The sequence below is a fragment of the Gekko japonicus genome, unplaced genomic scaffold, assembly GCF_001447785.1.
Source record: "Gekko japonicus isolate JY-2015 unplaced genomic scaffold, Gekko_japonicus_V1.1 scaffold364, whole genome shotgun sequence".
Classification (NCBI taxonomy): domain Eukaryota; kingdom Metazoa; phylum Chordata; class Lepidosauria; order Squamata; family Gekkonidae; genus Gekko; species Gekko japonicus.
The window spans coordinates 103,912-126,411 of NW_015172562.1; the positions used below are offsets into that span (position 1 = coordinate 103,912).

General features: G+C 42.1%; 2 protein-coding genes across 2 annotated transcripts in view; both read left to right on the forward strand.

Moving 5' to 3' along the window:
• The window catches only part of RBM6 (RNA binding motif protein 6), a 70,760-nt gene extending 55,568 nt beyond the window's left edge, over nucleotides 1-15,192 (forward strand). The window contains exons 14-20 of the mRNA XM_015421251.1: nucleotides 330-479; nucleotides 2,609-2,698; nucleotides 5,352-5,612; nucleotides 8,082-8,156; nucleotides 9,223-9,320; nucleotides 13,435-13,564; nucleotides 14,975-15,192. Of these exons, the coding sequence (XP_015276737.1) occupies nucleotides 330-479; nucleotides 2,609-2,698; nucleotides 5,352-5,612; nucleotides 8,082-8,156; nucleotides 9,223-9,320; nucleotides 13,435-13,564; nucleotides 14,975-15,100 (930 nt within the window). The 3' untranslated portion in view covers nucleotides 15,101-15,192. The remainder of the gene's footprint in view (nucleotides 1-329; nucleotides 480-2,608; nucleotides 2,699-5,351; nucleotides 5,613-8,081; nucleotides 8,157-9,222; nucleotides 9,321-13,434; nucleotides 13,565-14,974) is intronic.
• Nucleotides 15,193-18,705: 3,513 nt separating this feature from the next.
• Nucleotides 18,706-22,500, forward strand: part of RBM5 (RNA binding motif protein 5) — an 18,195-nt gene continuing 14,400 nt past the window's right edge. Inside the window, exons 1-4 of the mRNA XM_015421250.1 lie at nucleotides 18,706-18,832; nucleotides 19,639-19,708; nucleotides 20,631-20,841; nucleotides 21,255-21,416. Coding sequence (XP_015276736.1) covers nucleotides 19,692-19,708; nucleotides 20,631-20,841; nucleotides 21,255-21,416 — 390 coding nt within the window. The 5' untranslated portion in view covers nucleotides 18,706-18,832; nucleotides 19,639-19,691. The remainder of the gene's footprint in view (nucleotides 18,833-19,638; nucleotides 19,709-20,630; nucleotides 20,842-21,254; nucleotides 21,417-22,500) is intronic.

Here is a 22,500-nt window from a genome sequence, read left to right on the forward strand (position 1 = left end):
CTCTCCCCACTGCTAGCAGCCATTTCTGACCCTGGAAAATTTTATTCTTGGGATTGCAAGACCCACATGGAGTGATTGGGAGGCTGCAGTGGGGAGGGGCAAGAGGGTAAAATTGCTCCCTTCGGCCTCTTTGTATGATCAACAAACCACACAGGCCCTTTGACACCAGGTGGATAAACTTTCCCAGGATTGAAAATGACTGGTGTGGATGGAGAGAGATGGGGATCTTTGTGCAAACCACACAGTGTCCTTGTGCTGGATCCAGCCCATTGTTTTCTAACAAAATAAGCCTTTGTCAAAAATGTTCTTGTACAAATACATCCTTCCAGAGAGAAATACCAATGGGTCGAGAAGCGTCTTCACCACCACCTCCTAGTGGAAGGAGGCATAGGAGCCAGGAGAGGACAAGTGAAAGAGATGAGACGTCTAGCAGAGATAGCAGAGACAGGAGAGAGAGACACAGAAACAAATCATCCAAGGTAAATCTCAGTGTCACAAAACTTCTCTTGTGAGTTGCGCAACCAGCATGAGATACCCAAACCAGCACAGACTCAGTCTGTCAGTAGGGTGCTCTTATTGCCTGTCTTTGCAACTAGGCAAATCTGGAAACCTACAAGATACACATTAGGAGAGCACCGTTTCTGTTCTAACTTAAAACTCTTTGTAGTACTGCAAATTCTTCTTGACCAGAGAAGCACTTTTGACCATGGAATAAAGCAGAACACAATATCTTGAGGGAGTATACAATTTTATGAATTGTTAGGCAAAATATATTAAGCCTAAGAAACATAACAGTGGCCCCGGTCACACGGAGCATTAGCCACGCTAGAGAGACGGAAGATAGGCGGATTTTCCGGGTGCGATCTCACTGCCACATCTGGGAAGCATAGAGCTCCCGTGGCTCAACCGAGGCTTCCCGCGGAAGATGCGCGGCAAAAAACTAGTACCTTGGAGGTACTAGTTTCCGGAAACCGCGGGGCAAGGGCGGGCGTTTCCGGTGGCATCCGGCGCCCACCCATGCCCCATTGCGAAAAGGTCCCCCCCCCCCGAGTTCTCCAGGGATGCGCACAAGCACCCAACGGGGCATGCACATACTTCAGGTTAAAAAAACAAAACACAACCCCGATTGCCGTGCCGTGCCGCTTCTTTGGCGCGTTGTGTGATCGGCACCTCCCCCCTAACCACGGGACCTCGCCGGGACCGCGAGGGGACGCCTGATCACACAGTCACGTGTTATTTCGCTGCGGGGAAAACAGCCACGCCTCCCCCCCGCAGTATCCGGCCTGTGTGACCGGGGCCATCTTTTTTTTTTTTTTTTTAAGTATGTATTAAACATGTTTTTATGCCGCTTTTCCACCCGATCAGGGTCCCCAAGGTGGTGACATAAAAACATTAAAACAGTTATAATTGAGTAAAGACATATGCACAAACAACATCAGAACGAGGGATGAGGGACAGTAGCCATTATTGAGGGTATGTCAAATGAAACCCAAAAGTCTGCTGGTGAAAGGCACCAATAGAGGGAGACAGTATGAATTGATCTGCCAGGTTAGAAAGATACAGTGTAGGGCATTGTAACTTGTATGGCAGTTCAGGAAGGCCTCCAAGATCTATTCTCATTTGAGAACAAAAGACTCTAGAGCAAACAACTGTGCAAGTTACAGCACTCATATCTGTGATTTCCAAAGGGCACTGGAATCTGAAGCCATCTGTTGGCGCATTCAGATATTTCAGAGTACCTCGCAATTACAAACGGTCTATGAAAAGAATCTGAAAGAAATGTATTTTGAATTATAGGCCAGGTAAATAGAGAGGCAATTACAATATGCTGTTGTGAGCTCACTGGAGAAAAGGGTATGGTTACGTGTGTAGACACAATGTTTGAATTTTCCAGTAAGAGTTAAATTGGATAGCTAGATATAGCAGTAATACATAACACTGATATAAAAACTAGAGGGCACATAGACAGAAAATGCCTGGACTAAATCTGGCCTGACTTTCGTTGTAACATGCCCAATGACTCTAAGAGTTACCAAAAAAACCCGTCATTTCAGAGGGTAGCTGTGTTGGTCTGCAGTAGAACAGCTGGATTTGAGTCCAGTAGCACCTTAAAGCCGAACAAGATTTTCAAGATTCAGTGCTCTCACGAAGGGAACATTGTCTCTTGAAAGCAAATAAATGTAGATTTATATCTTGCCTCAGTTGGAGGGGGGCACAATATCAGGCAAGTCCTAGCATGAAACCGTCTGGGAGGGGAAACTGAACTTGTGTTTTCTACATACAGCCAATAGCAAACATGTTGCCTTTTTGTGTATTAGGGCCACTTGACCGCTTTAGTACCTTATATTTCTGGGAAGGGACTGGATGATTGCTGACAGTCCTAATTGTACCACCCCTCTATTTTTTGTTCCCAGCATGCCATATTTGTGGAATGGGATGGCAGTTTCAGTTAGCGAAGTGAATGTTTGTGATTGCTAAGTTTATGCTTGTCTTTCTAAAAGAGGCAGAGAGGGAAGGGGAGTGGCCAAGATATGACAATAGAATTATGAAGTAAGTGGTAGTGAAGTACAGTTGATTATAGATTTAGTGCCCAATCTTAATGTTGCAGAGTGACCCCCAAGAGGAGAAACTTCCTGCAGAAGATGTCTTTAAAAAGCCACTACCTCCGTCGCTGAAAAAAGAAGAGAGTGCACCCCCAGTAAGAATGCCGTACTTGACATTTATTTATTTATTTGCATTCTGGAACAATTTCCTTTTATTGCAGATAAGTTATCTAATAATTTTAATGGGGGTGGGGGTATAATGCCTTGCTGAAATCGCCTGTTGGTGACCGTTATCAACCCCCCAATGACAGTTTTGTGCTCTGGCAGAGAACTGTAGAGATGAACACTGAACAGGCTGCTGACAGATTTTTCTGCAGAATTCCATTTGAAAAAGACATGGCTTCGAAGATTTTCTGTTGCCATGATGAATGTTTATTATCTTCAAAGGATTTCTTTTCTCTCTTTGTCAGAGGTTTAGATTTATGAAATATTAGGAGGGATTGAAAATCCTGTAAACCCACTATTAAATTTTAAGTGCTGGGAACAATGATGAAAATTAGCAGAAAAATACAAAGGACCCAGAGAATGATTTGAAGAACAATTATGGTATTATGTTATTAAGGAAATGGGAAAGACTGCCTGGGAAACATTTGTAAGTGCTCCAAGGTTCCTGATGTTGAATTTTTGTAATAAAAGCCGCCCTGAGCCTTCGGGGTAGGGCGGGGTATAAATTTAAATATAAATAAATAAATAAATAAATAAATAAATAAAACACAGGTATGCTTGACTGTACTAACACAGAATGAGAGAAGCACATGTTTCTGTGACGCGCCCCCAGCATTGGCTGAGGGGGATGGTCCTACAGTAGTGTGGGACAAAAGGGGAGTCGTGCAATTATACTTCCTAGGATCCAGCCTGATCTTAGGGTTAATTATGCGTGCAGCAGACTGATATGGTAAAGTTGTGATGTAGTAGAATGGAGTGTACTACTTTAGCTGGAAGATGTTCCCCCTTGTGTATATTTTGCTCGTTCCCCCCCCTCCTATCAAATGGCCGGGCAGTCTAGAATGGGAACAGAAAATTATAAATTGCCATCTGGGATCTTTTATTCTGGTTTTATTTTTATTGACTGTATATGGACTGGGATGTCACTAGTATGTGTGAGGGCTGAGAATGTGGCTAGCCCAAGGTCACTCAGCAAGCTTCCGTGGCAGAGTGGAGATTCAAACCTGGATCTCCCAATGCTTGATCTGATACTCTAGCCACCATACCACAATGGCTCTCCTCCAGTTGAGGCTGATTTGTTACTGAATACATTTATTTATTTATTTTCTTAAATTTCTACCCCGCCCTCCCAGCCAAGGCCGGCTCAGGGCGGCTTATGTAAAATCAGCATATATTTGCAATAAAACAATTAAAATAATATGTTGTCGAAGGCTTTCACGGCCGGCGTTCATTAACTGTTGTAGATTTTCCGGGCTGTATAGCCGTGGTCTTGGCCTTGGCCAAGTGACTGGCATTCTCAGAGGTATAACACAGAAAGATGTACAGCTACTAGTGAAACATCAGGTCCTACAATGCCAAGACCACGGCCATACAATCCGGAAAATCTACAACAGCTAATTAAAACAATGTTAAAATGTGGTTAACAATAACACAGTTGGTGCTAGTATTCTTGTTGCTGGGTCAGCGATGGCTACTATATTAGTTCTTTCTTCCCGTAACCGGCTCTTAGGTCTACTTCTGATATCTTTCAGGCGGTTGGCACAGGCTGATGTTATAAATTCCAGGGCTTCCTGTCCTTCAACAACTAGTTGTTAATGAAGTTGAATGGTGGCGGCAGCTCCAAAAGCCTGGTGGAAGAGCTCTGTTTTACAGGCCCTGCGGAACTGTAAGAGGTTCACAGGGCCCTGATCTCTTCTGGGAGCTCATTCCACCAGGCTGGAGCTGCCACCGAGAAGGCCCTGGCTCTGGTTGTTGACAGCCTGGCTTCTTTAAGACTTGGGAAGGCCAATTGGCTCTGGGCCCCTGAGAGCAGTGCTCTCTGGGGAATATGTGGGGAAAGGCAGTCCCTCAGATACGTAGGCCCCTGACCATAAAGGGGTTTAAAGGTAAGAACCAGCACCTTGAAAGGAATTCGGTATGCTGTCGGCCAGTGCAATGCCTTTAGCACAGGCTGGATGTGCTCCCGAATTGGGAGTCCCATCAGCAAACTGGCCGCAGCATTTTGCACCAGCTGCAGCTTCTGGATTTGAGACAAGGGCAGCCCCAAGTAGTCCAACCTCAAGGTGACCATTGCGTGGATCACTGTTGCTAAGTTGTTGCGTTCGAGGAAGGGAACCGCCTGATCCACTGAAGATGATAAAAGGCCGATTTGGCAGTGGCTGCTACCTGGACCTCTATCGTTAAGGAAGCATCCAGGAGCACTCCCAAACTCCTAACCTCCAGCGCTGGCACCAAAGGTGCCCCATCGAAGGTCAGAAGTGGGATCCCGGCTTAGGCAAAGGACCTCTGTCTTAGTCGGATTCAATTTCAGCCACCTAAGCCAGCCAGCCACGGCTTGTGATGCCTCGTCTAGATCTTCCGGTTTGGAGGCAGACTGATCACCCAACAACAGATAGAGCTGGGTGTCTTCCGCATACTAGTGACATCCCAGTCCATGCCTCCGGGCAATCTGGGCAAGGGGGCACATATAGATGTTAAAGAGCATCGGGGACATCAAGGTCACTTCAGGCATCTCAGAACAGTTGAATAAGCTAGGGGGTGGTATGGATCTCATTCTGCTCTTTTTTTTTTCTTTTCAAACAGGCAAAAGTGGTAAATCCTCTGATAGGGCTCTTAGGAGAGTATGGTGGAGACAGTGACAATGAAGAGGAGGAGGAACAGGAAGAAGACCCACAGCCACGGCCCCAACGGCCACCAGTGCAACAGGAAGAACTGCCTCGAAAGACTGAAAATGATGAGGACAAGCTGACTGACTGGAATAAGTTAGCATGTTTGCTCTGCAGGAGGCAATTTCCAAATAAAGAAGTACTGATCAAGCATCAACAACTGTCCAACCTACACAAAGTAAGGAAGGAAGTAATATATTCATGAGGGCACTGTTGTTCATCTTGTGCACCTTCAAGAAGTTAGATATAAGCCCTCTCACAAGTTAGATAGGGATGGGTTCCTTGAGATCTGGATCTGACCAAAACTGATTCTGTAGACATTGGGGTTTGGCAGAGAAAATGGGCCAGCCACCTGCATTTGAAGGGTGATAGGTTAAATATCTTTCCCAGCTCACCTCTTCATCCAGTTTTGTGGGGAAACAGTAGACAGATTTAGAGTTCTAGATAGAAGATAATGGATTCAATTGATATGTCGGAGTAACTTCTGGATTTTTGTTTTGGACCAACATGCTAATAACTGATGCAGCCTGTGTGGTTACAGCTCTTTGTTAGCAGCTTCCGGGAAAGATAGCAAAATGCTTTCTGAAAAAAAAACAGATTCAGTTGCTGATAATAACAATATATTCTTATGTAGACAGTTGGAAGGGGCCATAATGCCCATAGTTATAGAAATCCTCTTTTTATCAGATATTGACTACTTGGTAGTTTGTATGGAAATGCCACTTCCAAATGCTGTTTAATTCAACCTAAACTCATGTCTTAAAATAATGGGTTTAGGGATCTTAAGCCTCCTAAATTTATGAGATCCTAAATAAAACTATTCTTGCTGAGTCCAGTTCTAGAAGAATAGTTGTTGCATGAAAATGCCTGTGTGACATTCAAGATGTACTTATTGTGGTGTGAGCTTCCATAATCTAGAGCTCATATAAATAAGATTCAGTTGATATTCTAGCCTACAAAAACTAATGTCACAAGAATCCTTTAAAGTGCCTTAGAACTGTTACTTCTGTTTCTAGTGTAGCCTTTTGCAAGTGGAATTAATAGCTTGGCTGAGAGTCAGATAACAGTAGGAATACTCTAGCACAGGGACAATAAAATAGAAACTCTGATACCACTGCTTCAGGGTCCTTTGATGTGACTTGGGTGTTGCTCTGAGCAAGAGAAATACCTTTTATTAGATGAACTAATACTAAATTCTGGAAGTACAAACTTTCAGGTTACACAAGATGATGTAGAATGAATGATCCAGAGAGGAAAAGGGGCTTTTGTACAGTTGAGTCATAATTTTACAAGTGAGTTAATTGCACCTGAAGGGTTAAAGGTGCATTGATCAAAACACTAAAATATTTATTTATTTCATTAGTTCATTTATACCCCACCGTACTCCTCAGTGGGGACCCAAAGTGGCTTATATCTTTATTCTCTTCTCCATTTTATCCTCACAACAACTCTGTGAGGTAGGTTAGGCTGAGAGAGTGTGACTGGCCCACAGTGACAGTCACCCAGCACGTTTCCATGGCAGAGTGAGGATTCAAACCAGGTCTCCTGGATACTTTTTATTTATTTTTTAATTTATGTTACTTATGGTCTGTCTTTCTCACAGACTCAAGGCAGATTACACCTAGTGAGTCAGTACAATCAGCAAAATGGGACATTAGGATTTTAGAAGTCTGGAACCACCAGTAAGAACTGAAGCACAGCATAAGTATGAACATGACACATTGAGAAGTACAAAAATTACATAATAGGATCCTGCTTACAGTAAGGATCAGTATAGCAGTATAGACCACCGTCCCTAATAATTTATCCAAGTAAGTTTGTAAGCCATTTTGTACAGTGCAACCATCTGTGCAAAAAGGCCTCCTGAATAATTCAGCTTTGCATAGTTTGCAGAAAGCCTGGACTCCCTCACAACATGGGCTTGGATCCCATGGAGTGTTTCTCTTGATTGAAGGATTTCCCATCAGTGGAGCATGACTTTTTCACTCCCCCATCCTACTGACAAAATGATGCCCCCTTCTGATAAGTTGCTCATGGAGAACAGGGGGGCATGTTGGGCTGCAGCTGGAGGCAATAGGTGAGAAAGTTGCATTCAGCAGAAAGGATTTTTGAGATCCAGCCCCTGGTTGAGGTTGATACCCATTTCAGATTATGGTTTAGAGTGAACCATGGTTAGTGTTAACCTGCGTGCAGTGCAGATGTAATGCTGATGTGCTATGAACACGGAAAGCGCTTTAGAAAAACTAAGTATTGAGTAGTGAAAATGGAGGGGGCAATCACTTGGGAAGTGAGGGCATGAACATGTGCAAGAAGAGATCAGGAAAGGTTAATTAATAGATGGGGAGATAGTATTATGCACTCAGCCATCAAATAGTAACTGAAAAAGATGCATTCTTTATCATGCAGTTCAAGAATATTGCTTGTCTTCAACATTTTTAGGTACTTTAGTTTTGTTAAGTGGTGGAATTTAGCACGAAGTTTGTTTCATGTTCAGATGTCAGTTGTTTATCCCAATTTTTGCTGCACATGAAACTTGACAATCAGCTCAGCTAAGTATTCTAAAAGACCAGAAGAAATATTTGTTGTTGCATAAAATTAGTTAATTCAAGAGCTATTTGTTCACCTCACTTTCTGTTCTTTCTGACAGCAAAATCTGGAGATCCATCGGAAGATAAAACGATCAGAGCAAGAGCTGGCGTATTTGGAGAGGCGAGAGCGTGAGGTAACTAGAGAAGTGGGTTCTACTACTTAGCAAGGCCCCTGTATAGCGATGGCTGTGCTGAAGCAGGATTCAGATACGTAAACAAAACACTAGAGTTCCCTGCTTGCAAAACTTTGCATGTGCATACAGAATGTAAGGCAGGGGCATCTAGATTACAGACTGAAATGACTATTGAAAGTGAATTGAACTGTCACCATCCTTTCTCATACAGTGGCAACTGTAAATAGTCTCATCACAGAGGGCAAACCAGCACATAACATGAGGAATACAGAACTTAATTGATATGTGATACATTGCTCATTTGTGACCCTGTAACTTCCTTTCCTTTTTTTAGAATACTGCTATTTAGCTCATTCCTTTGTGATAGTCTGACTGCAATTTAGAATAAAGACATGTGTCATGGAAAGCTCCCAGTGGAGCAGAATGAAACAACTTAATTGCTTAGCAACTTGGCTTGCTGTAAATGCCAGTCCCCAGGGTTCTTTATTCTGCTTTGTAGAGACTGTATTAGCTTATCATGCAGTTCAAGAATTTCCCATAGGATTATTCTGAAGTTCCCTCCAGAGTAAGAAGTTCCTCTTTCTTTGATGAGGAAGTGTTTGGATGTATGATGTTGAATCTGTAACTGCAGAATTCACACTTACAAGGGAAGATAGATTACTAATCTCAGTGTGCCACAGTGTATTGTAATCCAAGTGTCATATTTTAGTGGCAACACTCCAGAATACATACTTTGAAAGAAAACCTTTCATTTTTCCTCCACATGTGGATGGTAGACAGAAATAACGAACACCTTATTCTTGGAAGCACTTTGATATCACATTGAAAATACCATAGAATTAATAAAATGAATAGGTTCATATAGAACCAATTTAAATCCATAATGGTGAAGCGAGATGTTCTGTTAAAGTACAGAGAAGGACTAGACAATTTTTCTCTACTGTCTGGAGAACAATTGGTCAAATACAAATTTTCAGATGAAAGAATGAGTTAATGGTACCTAATTTAGTGGGAACAGGGGGAATCAGTTCCATGTTATTTACTAACTGTGCCTTCTATTATAAAGGGAAAGTTTAAAGAAAAGGGAAGTGACCGAAAAGAGAAATTTGAGGAACGGGATTCCCCAGAGAGAAAACGGTCGAAGTACTCCAGGGATTCTGAAAGGTAATGCCATGTGATTGTCTCATGAAATAGGGTATCTCTGTTATATGCTGTGTGTAATGGTTAAGGCAATTAGCCTCTAAGCACTCCAGTGATTTTGATAATACTAGTTCCTATCACTTATGTGGCACTTAAACATTCAATGCACTTTACATACATTTATAGTAAGCTTTACACCATTCCTGTAGAAATACCATATTATCTTCAGTTGAGGCTGAGAGCATGGCTTCTTTAAGGCCACCCAGTTAATTCATGGCAAAGGTGAGATTTTAGTGGAGAATTTCAGAGCCACTATATTATACTAGCTTTTATTTTTAAAGAACTTGTGAAAAGGTAATCAACGGTGTACTGTTAATCTTAAGGAATTATTGTTCTTGTTGTTGTTCAGTCGCACAGTTGAGTCCGACTCTTCGCAACCCCATGGACAAGATCATGCCAGGCCATCCTGTCTTCCACCGTCATCTGAAGTTTGTTCAATTTCATGTTCGTTTCATCTATGACACTGTCTAACCATCTCATCCTTTGCCGTCCCCGTCTTCTTTGACCTTCAATCTTTCCCAGCATCAGGGTCTTCTCCAGTGAGTGCTCCCTTCTCATTTGGTGGCCAAAATATTTAAGCTTCAGTTTCATTATCTGGCCTTCCAGGGAACAGTCAGGGTTGATTTCTTTTAGGATTGACTGATTTGATCTTCTTGCAGTCCAAGGGAAGAGTCTTCTCCAGCACCATAGTTCAAAAGAATCTATTCTTCGGCGCTCGGCCTTCCTTATAGTCCAACTCTCGCAGCCATACATGACTACTGGGAATACCATTGCTTTGACCATGCGGACTTTTGTTGGCAGGGTGATGTCTCTACTTTTTATCATGCTGTTGAGGTTCGCCATCGCTTTCCTCCCAAGGAGCAGGTGTCTTTTAATTTCATGGCTGCTGTCACAGTCTGTGGTGATCTGGGATCCCAGGAACGTGAAGTCTGTCACTACTTCCACGACTTCCCTTTCTATTTGCCAAGGAGTGATGGGGCCGGATGCCATGATCTTAGTTTTTTTTTATGTTGAGCTTCAAGCCCACTTTTGTGCTCTTCTCTTTTACTCTGAGCAAGAGGCTCTTTAGATCCTCTTCACTTTCAGCCATTAGAGTGGTATCATCTGCATATCTGAGGTTGTTGATCTTTTCCCCAGCAATCTTAATTCCCGCTTGTGATTCATCCAGGCCAGCATTTCGCATGATGTACTCTGCATATATATTAAATAAGCAAGGCGACAATATACATCCTTGTCGTACTCCTTTTCCTATGCTAAACCAATCAGTTGTTCCATATCCGGTTCTAACTGTCGCTTCTTGGCCCTTATACAGGTTTCTCAAGAGACATGTGAGGTGGTCTGGTACTCCCATCTCTTTAAGGACCTGCCATAGTTTGTTGTGATCCACACAGTCAAAAGCTTTAGCATAGTCAATGAAGCAGAAGTAGATATTTTTCTGGTACTCTCTTGCTTTCTCCATAATCCAGCGAATGTTGGCAATTTGATCTCTAGTTCCTCTACCTCTTCGAAACCCAGCTTGTACTTCTGGCAGTTCTCTATCCACGTACTGTTGAAGCCTAGCTTGTAGGATCTTGAGCATGACCTTGCTAGCGTGTGATATGAGTGCAATTGTGCGATAGTTTGAACATTCCTTGGCATTGCCCTTCTTTGGGATTGGAATGTATACTGATCTTTTCCAATCCTGTGGCCACTGTTGCGTTTTCCAAATTTGCTGGCAAATGGAGTGCAGCACTTTAACAGCATCATCTTCTAAGACTTTGAATAGCTCAGCTGGAATACCATCACCTCCACTAGCTTTGTTGTTAGCAATGCTTTCTAAGGCCCATTTAACTTCACATTCCAGGATGTCTGGCTCGAGGTCAGTGATTATACCGTCGTGGTTGTCAAGGACATCGAGGTCTTTCTTGTATAGTTCTTCTGTGTATTCTTGCCATCTTTTCCTAATCTCTTCTGCTTCTGTTAGGTCCCTACCGTTTTTGTCCTTTATCATGGCCAGCTTTGCATGGAACGCTCCCTTGATTTCTCCAACTTTCTTGAAGAGATCTCTAGTCCTTCCCATTCTATTGTTTTCTTCTATTACTTTGCACTGTTCATTCAGGAAGGCCTCCTTATCTCTCCTTGCTGTTCTCTGGAAATCTGCGTTCAGTTGGGTAAATCTTTCCTTTTCGCCTTTGCCTTTCGCTTTCCTTCTTTCCTCTGCTATTTGTAAAGCCTCATCAGAAAGCCACTTTGCTTTCTTACATTTCTTTTTCTTTGGGATGGTGGTGATTGCTGCTTCCTGTACAATGTCACGAACCTCTGTCCATAGTTCTTCAGGCACTCTATCTATCAAATCCAGACCCTTGAATCTATTCTTCACCTCTACTGTATATTCATCAGGGATGCGATCTAGGTCAAACCTGAATGGCCTCGTGGTTTTCCCAATTTTCTTCAGTTTAAGTCTGAATTTTGCAATGAGTAGCTCATGATCTGAACCACAGTCAGCTCCAGGTCTTGTTTTTACTGACTGGATAGAGCTTCTCCATCTTTGACTGCAAATTATATAGTCAATCTGATTTCGGTGTTGCCCATCTGGTGATGTCCATGTGTAGAGTCGCCTCTTAGGTTGTTGGAAAAGGGTGTTCGCTATGACCAGTGTGTTCTCTTGACAAAACTCTGTTAACCTTTGCCCTGCTTCATTTTGCTTTCCAAGGCCAAACTTGTCTGTTATTCCAGTTACCTTTTGACTTCCTACTTTAGCATTCCAGTCCCCTATGATGATGAGGACATCATTTTTTGGTGTTAGTTCTAGGAGGTGTTGTAGGTCTTCATAGAACCGGTCCACTTCAGCCTCTTCTGCATCAGTGGTTGGGGCATACACTTGAATTACTGTGATGTTGAATGGTTTGCCTTGGAATCGGACAGAAATCATTCTGTCATTTTTGAGATTGTATCCCAGTACTGCCTTTTGCACTCTCTTGTTGACTATAAAGGCCACACCATTTTTTCTACGAGATTCCTGGCCACAGTAGTAGATATAATGGTCTTCTGAGAGATGAGCACCGCAACCCTAGAGTCGGATTCGACTGGCTTTCAAGCAAGGGAACCTTTACCTTTACCTTTTTACTGACTTTTGTACTCTCTTGTTGACTATAAAGGCCACACCATTTTTTCTACGAGATTCCTGGCCACAGTAGTAGATATAATGGTCTTCTGAGTTAAATTCGCCCATTCCTGTCCACTTTAGTTCACTGATTCCTAAGATATCGATGTTCAGTCTTGCCATCTCATTTTTGACCACATCAAGCTTACCTTGATTCATAGATCTTACATTCCAGGTTCCTATGCAGTATTGTTCCTTGCAGCATCGGACTTTCCTTTCACCATCAGACACATCCACAACTGAGCGTCCTTTCGGTTTTGGCCCAGCCGCTTCACTCTTTCTGGGGTTACTTGTACTTGCCCTCTGCTCTTCCCCAGTAGCATATTGGACACCTTCCGACCTGAGGGGCTCATCTTCCAGCGTCATATCTTTTAGCCTTTTGATACTGTCCATGGGGTTTTCTTGGCGAAAGTACTGGAGTGGGTTGCCATTTCCTTCTCCAGGGGATCACGCTTGGTCTGAGTTCTCTGCTGTGGCCTGTCCGTCTTGGGTGGCTCTCCACGGCTAAGCCCACGGCCTCATCGAACCACGCAAGCCCCCTCACCACGACAAGGCAGTGATCCATGAGGGAATTATACCTTTTCATAAATATATAAAAGAGACAGAGACCATGTGTAGCTGATTTTAGGGTGTTTATTCCATGTATCTCTAGAGAATTCATATCTTTTATGGATCAGACTTTTTCAAGAATGAGCCTCTGGACAGATCTGACAAACTTGCTCTTAATGTTTCAGTTCTGTAACATGTGCTAGTATACAATGTGCATCCTCTTGAAAATGTCTTCATGTTAGTATAGCTACATTGCATATTGCATTGTTTGCGAGATGTCTTGTGCTGTCTGGTTTTTAAAATTGTTTGTTATGTTTTCTAATCTGCTTTGAATCTTAGCTAGAAAGGTGAGCTATAAATGAAGTAAATAAATATTTGTTTTTGCAGCAACTATAAGGCCATGGATAAAGGAAGGAAGGACAGCAGTAGCAAAGGAAGCCGCATGATGCAGGCTATGGGCTGGAAGGAAGGCTCAGGTCTGGGGCGCAATGAACAAGGCATGACATCACCAGTAGAGGTAAGGCTCCTGTCTGTGTTTTCTATGGCTTCAACATAGAAATGCATGAGCAGTATCCTTGTGTGAGCCCATCTCTATCTGGAACTTCTATACGAGCTGCTTTTCAGAAGAATCGTATTAGTCTTGCAACTGAGACACTTAAACAGTGGACAAGGGCAAAAAACAACGTATTGTCTTTTGCTTTCCGAACGTGTATTTATCTATATTCAGACATATTGGGGATGATGGTACACACGTGCACGTGTACAATGCCACTTGTAAGGATTTTGTTTCTACTGTTATAAAGTCACTGCTGTGAGTAGCTCTCTGATGGCATACGAGAAATACTCTGCCTTACATCCACAATGGCCTTTAGTCCTGCTCATTTCCTATGCCACCACTGTATGACTTGCTAATTAACTAACACACACCCACACTAGGTGGAGAAGGGAGCTGGTTGTGGAACAGGACCTTGAATTTTGGAGATATAGAATTTTTTTGTTAAGAGTGTGAGAAATTTATTCAGCCACGTTGGGTCTCCAGCACAGCCTGTCACTGAATGGCTCTGTGCTTAGAAGGTGACTCATACTCATTTACCACCACCACCACCCTTCCTCCCTGCTATCCAGCAAAAGGAGTTCATAAACTCTGAGCCTATACAGCGTATAAGCCCAGGAATTATCCTTTGGGGCTGTACATTTTGGTACTAATCCCAGAGTGTGACAGATGAGGACAGCATGGTATATAAGGGAATGTTGGAAGCAGGTATGGTGAGTGCTGATACAAGAGGTAGTTTTAGTGAGGGATCTGCCAATATGGGGTTAGTATAACGTTACTATGGAAAGGACACAACATTTTAACCTTGTATACAAATCTGTTAGGAAGTCAGGGTATTGAACAATATGCTCACTGCTTATTATCTTTTTTATTCAAACAGTATTAAACTGAGGAAGTGTGCTTGCACACGAAAGCTTACGCCGTGAATAAAACTTTGCTGGTCGTAAAGGTGCCACTGGACTCAAACTTTGTTCTGCTGCTTCAGACCAATACAGCTACCCCACCTGAATATTAAATTATATTTGTTTACATAGTTGAAACGGGTTTTGGTGGATAGCCCAGTCTCGTCAGAAGCTAAACAGTATTTGGATGGAAGACCACTAAGGAATATCAGGGTTCCAGTGCAGAGGCAGACAGTGGCAAACCACCTCTGACTTTCTCTTGCCTTTAAACCCCACAGGGTCGCCATAAGTTGCTTGCGACTTGATGGCGAGATATATATCCCGCCCTCCCTGCAGACGGGCTCATATATATGTTACGTGATAAGAAATGCCTGTTTCTTCCCTAACAAATTTGTTTTTTTTAAAAGCATAGTTGTTATTTTCTGGATGTTAGTACTACTAGAAGCAAACGATCTTATAATTTTTTTCCCAGCCAGAAAGTCGGAAGAAGGGAGCCGGCTTAGGGAGCCAAGGAAGACCAAACAGAAGGCAATCAAATGAAACCTATCGAGACGCTGTGCGGAGAGTCATGTTTGCGCGCTACAAGGAACTTGAATAAATGTTGAAAGCAACCCCACAACACCCAACACATCTTCTAGCCCTCAGTCCTTCTTTGTGTCTGTCTCTGGTTTTTTGAATCAATGTTTTTTGCTGCTGAAGTGTCTTTTTTTGTTTTGTTTTTGGAATAAAATGAAAAAGTGAATGTTTGGTTGTCTTTTACTTTTCCTGGATTTCTGTGAGCTAAATCTTATTGGAGAAATGGTTTAGTAATCTTTCTCCCCATGAAGTTCCAACAAGACAGCAGCTATTTGATAACAGAATGCTGTGAGAATCTCCTCTCCAAAATCTCTGCACTGTGCAGAAAATGGTGGGGGCGTATACAAGGATTCCTTCACTTTTTACTAAGCACCTAGGAGTTAGAAGAAGGAACATTGTTAGAAGAAGAAACATTGGAACTGAGCTACAGCATGTTTTGCTATATGTGAGAGCCAATATTGAACTTTCAGCATTAATGGGTGAAGATTGGGTGGGGAATGGGGTGGGATGGTAGAACCCTTGGCCTCATACCAGAACAGAGGTTAAGCCCTGTCCTGAACAGGCATAGTGCCAGGTTTTATGTCATATCTCCCACAATGAAATTCTTTGGACTAGGCAGACACTTATTTATTAAAAACCATAAATGGCACTGGAAATGTATTAATGGTGGGAGTGTTTCAAAGGTCATGCTCTCTGCACTTGTTAGAAAAACAAATATGGTAGCCATACAGCTACACTACGATACTGACTGGAATCCAGGATTTTCTGTATTATTTGTAAATATTCGGGCATCATCTGTGTTGCCAGAATTTCACAGTAACTAAAACATCTTGAACTAATTACTTATTGCTAGAGAATTTCTTCAAGGTATTGTAAACATTTCTATACACAATGCAATATGTAAGCCACTTAATCATCAGCACAATTAATTTAATTTCTAAATATGTTTACTTGTAAGTAAATCATGTTTCATAGGAATCAGTCCAAACCCTTCTTGCTTGCTAAAACCAGTTACCTGAAAATATCCCATTGGTTTCAGCTGAAATTATTTCTGAATTAATTTAATGTGTGTTTTTGAACTGAGTATGTAGTTTGCAGACTATTTGCATCTGAATTTCCAGATACCAGTTCAAACATAATGCAGTTTAGGATGAACATCTATTCCCAGTAGAGTTTGCATGAAGTTATGTAGTAATTGGAGTCCATCCACTACCACTGGTTCACTCTGATGGATGAACCAGTTATGAGGCTGCAGTCCTATGCATACTTTAACTGTCATTGAACTCAGTGGTACTTGCTTCCAATGTAAACATGCATAGGATCATAATAGCATACCCTACTAAATTTAGTTCCCAGTGGTTTCTGTGGGATTTAGCTATGATTTTCACAGGAAGCATAAAGTCCTTTGAGTTGGTTTGTGACGGTATATTGGTGTGAGTTGTGCACCTGATATATAAAAAGGCCACAAATAGTAGAAGATGAAAGGCTATTTAAACTTCACCTGTGCTGTAATCAAATGGTGGAAAGCAAATAAATTGAAACTAAATCCAGTCGGGACAGAAGCGATGGTGGTTGGGAAGTCAGACATCTTGAAGGACCTTGTGCTTCTCACTTTCAATGGGGTTCAGCTAACACAATGCTAGACTCAGTTAAGAGTCTTGGGATTACACTGGATCCAGCTGGAAAAGCAAGTTAATGTGGATGCAAAAAACACTTTCTTCCAACTCAGTCTAGCCCACAAGATGGCCCCTACCTTGACTCGGCCAGTCAGGCAACCTGGATCCATGCCATGGTGACACTGAGACTAGACTACTATAATACACTCTACATAGGTCTCCATTCAAAGTCAATTTGGAGACTTCAGTTAGTTCAAAACACAGCTAGCTTCTTATCAGGAGCTGGACATAATGTCATTCCCATATTGTCACTCCATTGGCTGTCTGCCAGTTAACCAGGCTCTCTTCATGGTATTTAAAGCCCTTCAAGGCTTTACTCCCTGTCATCTATGGGATGTTTTGCCATGCCAATTTAGCACATCTGAACAGGGGCTTCTTTTGGTGCCATCCTGCAAATGGGCAAAATCTATAACCACCTCTACTCATGGGTTTTCTGTTGTGGCCCCCACCTTATGGAATGGTCTCTGCTCTCCTGGATTTCTGCAAACTGCAAAATTGAATTATTCAAGAGGGCTTTTTTGTACAGGTAAATAAAACTACTGTAATGAAATGGTCAGAAAGTTGCATTGGTAAAGAGATAGGGACTGTGACTTACACCACTATTGCTACCTAACACTGTAAAGATGCTCCAGACTAGGTAGCTTCACCACTTGTTTAAAAAAACATGCCTTTTTTCAGCTCTGTTTCAGATTTCTGTAGTCCAAACACTTTTGTGTTGCTCATGGGGTGTCCCATCCTGATGACTGTACTTGAGTCTCTATGGGACTATAAATAACCATAACATAATATGCCAACTCATACTCTGGATCTTACTTTGTCACTTTATGTGTAACAGGTATAATTATGTGGTGGGGAAATTCCAGTTGCTGTTCCTAAAGCTTCATTTATACATCTCTAGTAGAGACCCAAAGCAGCCTATTTGTTCTTCTCTCCTCCATTTTATCCTCAACAGCAGCCCTGTGAGGGAGGTCGGGCTGAGTATGATTGGCCAAAGGTCACCCCAGCAAGTTTCCCTGGCAGAGTGAGGATTTTGAATCTGCCTCTCCCAGATTCTAGTCCGACACTCTAACTGGCTTGTTCTTCTGGGATACTGCAGACGCTATCACTCCCGAACCGCAATGCTTCTGATAGGAAAGTACAATTTGCTTTACCCTGCTGGTAGATCGGGGCGCTCCAGTCTGATCTATGCGACAGTAGCTGTCATGTAATAGATACGCCCCCTTCGGCCATTTTGTACAATTTGTTAAAATTTAGAGGTTCTTTTCTTACTGACTTATGCTTCTCTACTATTTCGTGTGACTTTGCTTTTCTGAGAGTTCTTCTCAAAGGCCTGCTTGAGCCGAAACGCACGTTTCCTGTGATCAAGCAAGCATTAACCCTAAACGAGAACGGTATCGCAGTTCTGCACTGAAATGCATTTCTGCTTATGCCTTGTATAAGAGACTCAAAATGGGTCTGCAGCTTCGCGCTACACAGGGTACAGTCTGTGTTGCAAAGAGGCGGGCTACCATTAAGATTTTACAGCCCAGTCCTATGCGCTCAGCTATACTTTCCAGAACTATGTATGTATAAAGGTAGCTAGCGAACTTTTTAAAATGTTCATAGAGGTTAGCGATATATCACTCCCAAGATGGTCGGACGTCCAGCGAGCTCTAGTGAACCTAGAATTCGTTCAATTGTACAAAGACTCCGCAGAAAGAAACCGGTGGTGTGAGTTTAGTGGTGTCAGAATATTTACATCGCAGTGCTGGGTAGCAGGGCTTTTAAGAGGGAGGAGGGTGCACCATCACACAAACCCAATATTTTTTTAAAACATTTTTTTCCTCCGGCAAAATGTAACAAAAGAGGGCTCCGCCTAACCTAAGCGCACTACAGTTCCCAGGATGCCGCGCGAAAACAAGCTTCTGCCGGTCTGCTGCTGGAAACTTCCAACAGGGTGGCGCCGGGCATTGTGGGTAGAAGACGAGGAGGTCTGCCTCAGCGCCATTTTGTGGTGCTTGAGAAAAGCTGCGGCGGTCGTTGTTGTCGTTGTGGCTGCTGCGGTGGCACGGTTCTTTCTTTCCCGTTTCCCCTTCCCGGTAAGTTCGGATTCTTGGGACTTTATACAGGACATTTATTTTATGCAGGAAAGGTAAAGAACCCAGGCCGTGATGTACAATAAATACCATCGTAATTGATTACTTTTTAAGAGGCCGTCGTAGACCTTGCTGCGAAGACTGATATCTCTGATGGTTACGACCGTAAAATAAGTACAGAGTCAGGGCCGTAACGTCGTTCTCTTTTGGGATTATTAGGGGGTCTAGTAATTAGCGGGTCTGGGTGCCCCTAAGGGTAAAGGGGGCGGGGGTGGTGTAGTCGGTTGTCTCCAGAGCATCGTCGCTTGCTCCCCATCTTTGTTTTTTTCTTCACGAAGGCCACTGGGGCTGACAATTGTATTCGTTAATAATAGTCGTTACTGACGATCAGTGGCTGCGTTCTTCCCGGACACTGCGGCGTGTCAGACACCATTTTGCTGCTCTCCCGTTTGGGCTGTTTCATACCCCACTTGTCACAGAATGAATCGCTACTGCTAAAGCAGGGTATATGGGCTGTAATTTGGGGTGACTTAGTGTGAGCATTTCGCCGTGTTCATTATGCAGTATTCTAATCACAGAAATGATTGCTTTAGTAAACTATTGCTTTTTTAAGGTAGCTGTATTTAGATTAAGGTATTGGAGCTTATTTTCAGATGTGAGTATGCTGTCGGTGAACTTTCTTTAATGATGCAGCATTGATGCTGACGATAAATGAGCAGGGGTGAGGTTTGATAGAGCCATGAATCCTTGCAGTCTGGACTTTAAAAAATTATGCTTGCGTTGATGGATTCCCCCCCTTTGTTTTCTAGACATTTCTCTTGATCTACAAGAAGCGGTAGAAACCAAGAGCAGAAGGCAAGCCATGGGGTCAGACAAACGGTATGCAGTGTTGAATTCGGTGTCATGCTATATACAGTTGTAATGCTTAATACAGGGTAGCTTTCTGGTAATGCGTCTCAATGCTAAAGTCTAAATCTCTGGTCCAAGATGTAGGTTTGGTGGGGAGGAAAATAAATTATTTGGTTGGGTTTGGTTTGGTTGGGAGGAAAATAAATTATTTGGCAACATTGACAGATGTATCTACTCAAACTATTACGCATACTAGTCCTAGAAGCTAGTCTCAAGTTAACTGATGCTTTCTTTGCTGATCCTTTTTCATATACATAAATGCTGATGCTATCCTACATGAGTTGGAGCTGCACAGGATGAAGGGAGGCTTTTCCGCCTTCTCTTCCCACTGCAGCCTGCTGTGTTCCTTCAGAAACTGCAGATTTCTAACAGCAGAATGAGCAGTAGGTTGTCTGCAGTGGAGAGGATATCATGAAATATAGTGTGTGTCCCCTTCCTCTGATGGGAAAAGGAGGTCAGGACCCAAGACATAATTTGTATTGTGGTAAAATAATAAGGCACATTACACGAGAATATTATTTATTCTGCTTCTTTATTAAGCCCTTGGACTGTAGAGCACACTTGTATGTTTAAAAACAATTTTTATGAATCAGTGAGTGGCCCCTAAATATATCACATGGTATAGAGATACTCAGCCTGATTTGCACTAATAACTTCCCTCAGCCAGCTTGTGCCTTAATGTCATCACTTCTAATGAAATGTGATAGATTTCATTTAAAAATGAGATTTGTGTAACAAATCTGTGTAGTGGATACTCTTTTGTAATTGTGTCATGTAATTTGTCTGGTGATACAGCATTTTGATACAGCCTTTCTTCCTGTGCTAGGATCTTAACAGAAGGGCACAATTACAACCTTCAATTTATTTCTCTTTCAAATCTCTGTTTCTGCAGTGTAAGCAGGACTGAACGGAGTGGAAGATATGGTTGTATTCTGGATCGGGATGATCGGGATGATCGAGATTCCAGAAGTCGGCGACGCGATTCTGACTATAAGAGGACCAGTGAGGAGCGGCGAAGTGACAGATACGATGATTACAGGGATTATGATAGTAGAGATTATGACGGCAGAGACTATGATGGCAGAGATTATGATAGTCCTGAGGTAAGTAAAAGATGTGCATAATGTGGTAAACTGTGAATAAAGTATGACATTGACTATTAGCATATTGAGCGGATCGGTATTAATCCATATTACTCTACTGGATTTTTTTGGTTTGAGATTGTTCATCACATAATATGGCCAAGAACTTCATTCTGTTGGATATTTTTAACCTAATATTGATAAAGCTGCCCAGTTTTATAATCCATCATCATCAAACACAACTAGGATTTGCAGAAAAGGATAAAAATTATCTGTGGAATAAATAAATGTGTTAGCATACAGAGATGGCAAGGGTTGCTTTAAAGAGTAGTTTCATGAGTCTTAAAATGGTCTTTGTAATGGATAAAGCTCCAAAGAATTGTCTTGTAATCTGACATTGTGTACACTTGCTGAAGCATATGTTTGTTTGGCAGAGGGAGCGAGAACGTGAACGACGTAATAGTGATAAATCTGAAGATGGATATCATTCTGATGGAGACTATGGAGAACATGACTATAGAAATGACATTAATGATGAGAAAGAAAGCAAGACCATCATGTTACGTGGGCTTCCTATCACTGTTACAGACTATGATGTAAATAACTAATTAATCACTACTTTAAACAGTATCTAATCTCTCAGTTTTTTAGTTCTAGCTTTCTGTTAAGGCCTTTCTTTTCTGTTGAAGTGAATGTTTAATGGTTTTGACTTTTAATTACTGTGGCTTGGATACAGAGATCTCGATGCACAAGTGAAGGGCAATAATGCTCATATGGGTTGGCTAACTTCCCTTCTATCCACTTGGAGTGTCCTCCAATTTTCTGGAACCAGTGTTTGGGGTACCATTGGGGGGGTATCAGCAAGCCTTCCTGTGAGTGCATGTGTTAGCAGTGCCTTCTGTTCGTGCTGTGGGGTCTTGGTATCCAAGCTTTTGTGTCATGGAAATGCTTGGTATATATTTTCTGAAAATCTTCTCAGTTTTATGTCTATATTTAATGCACTAGAGCTTATTAAATTACTTAAGTAGTTATGTTCAAATAGGTTTATGGTACAAACTTTATACCTGTTCAGTGAACTGATAAATGCAGACATAACATAAAATGAAGATGAACTGCCAACAGATGCAGTCCAAAATGAAGGTATAAAGATATTGTTAATGCTTGTATACTGGATTGATCTCTCTTGCTTGATCAGCATCTTTTTATGGATCTACTGTTTTTGTTAAATTGCTTCTTCTATACCATAGAATAATTGAACTGAATCTATGATAGTTAAAGTGCAGTCCTAAACAGAGCTATACCCTTCTAAGCCCGTTGATGTTAATGGGCATAGAAGGGTATGACTGATTAGAATTCTACATTTACCAGTATATTATGTGGATATGATTAATTTGTAGACTCTCTGGCCACTGACCATAACAAAAGTGCATAATTATTATAATGCTCATCTCATTTGGATCAAGTCTGTACGGGAAATAATCAGAATGAAGAAACAGTCTTGAGTGAGGCGGAGGGGAACGCAAACCCCAGAGCTGTCATTGTGAAATACTTTTAACAGTTGTATCTAGTGATACGAGATGTTTTATGTGAATGAATTTAGGATGTAAATATCAATATGATGGAAGGTTCATGGCTGGAAACTGGAGATCTCATATTTTTGAAACCCACCGGTCTTGTGAA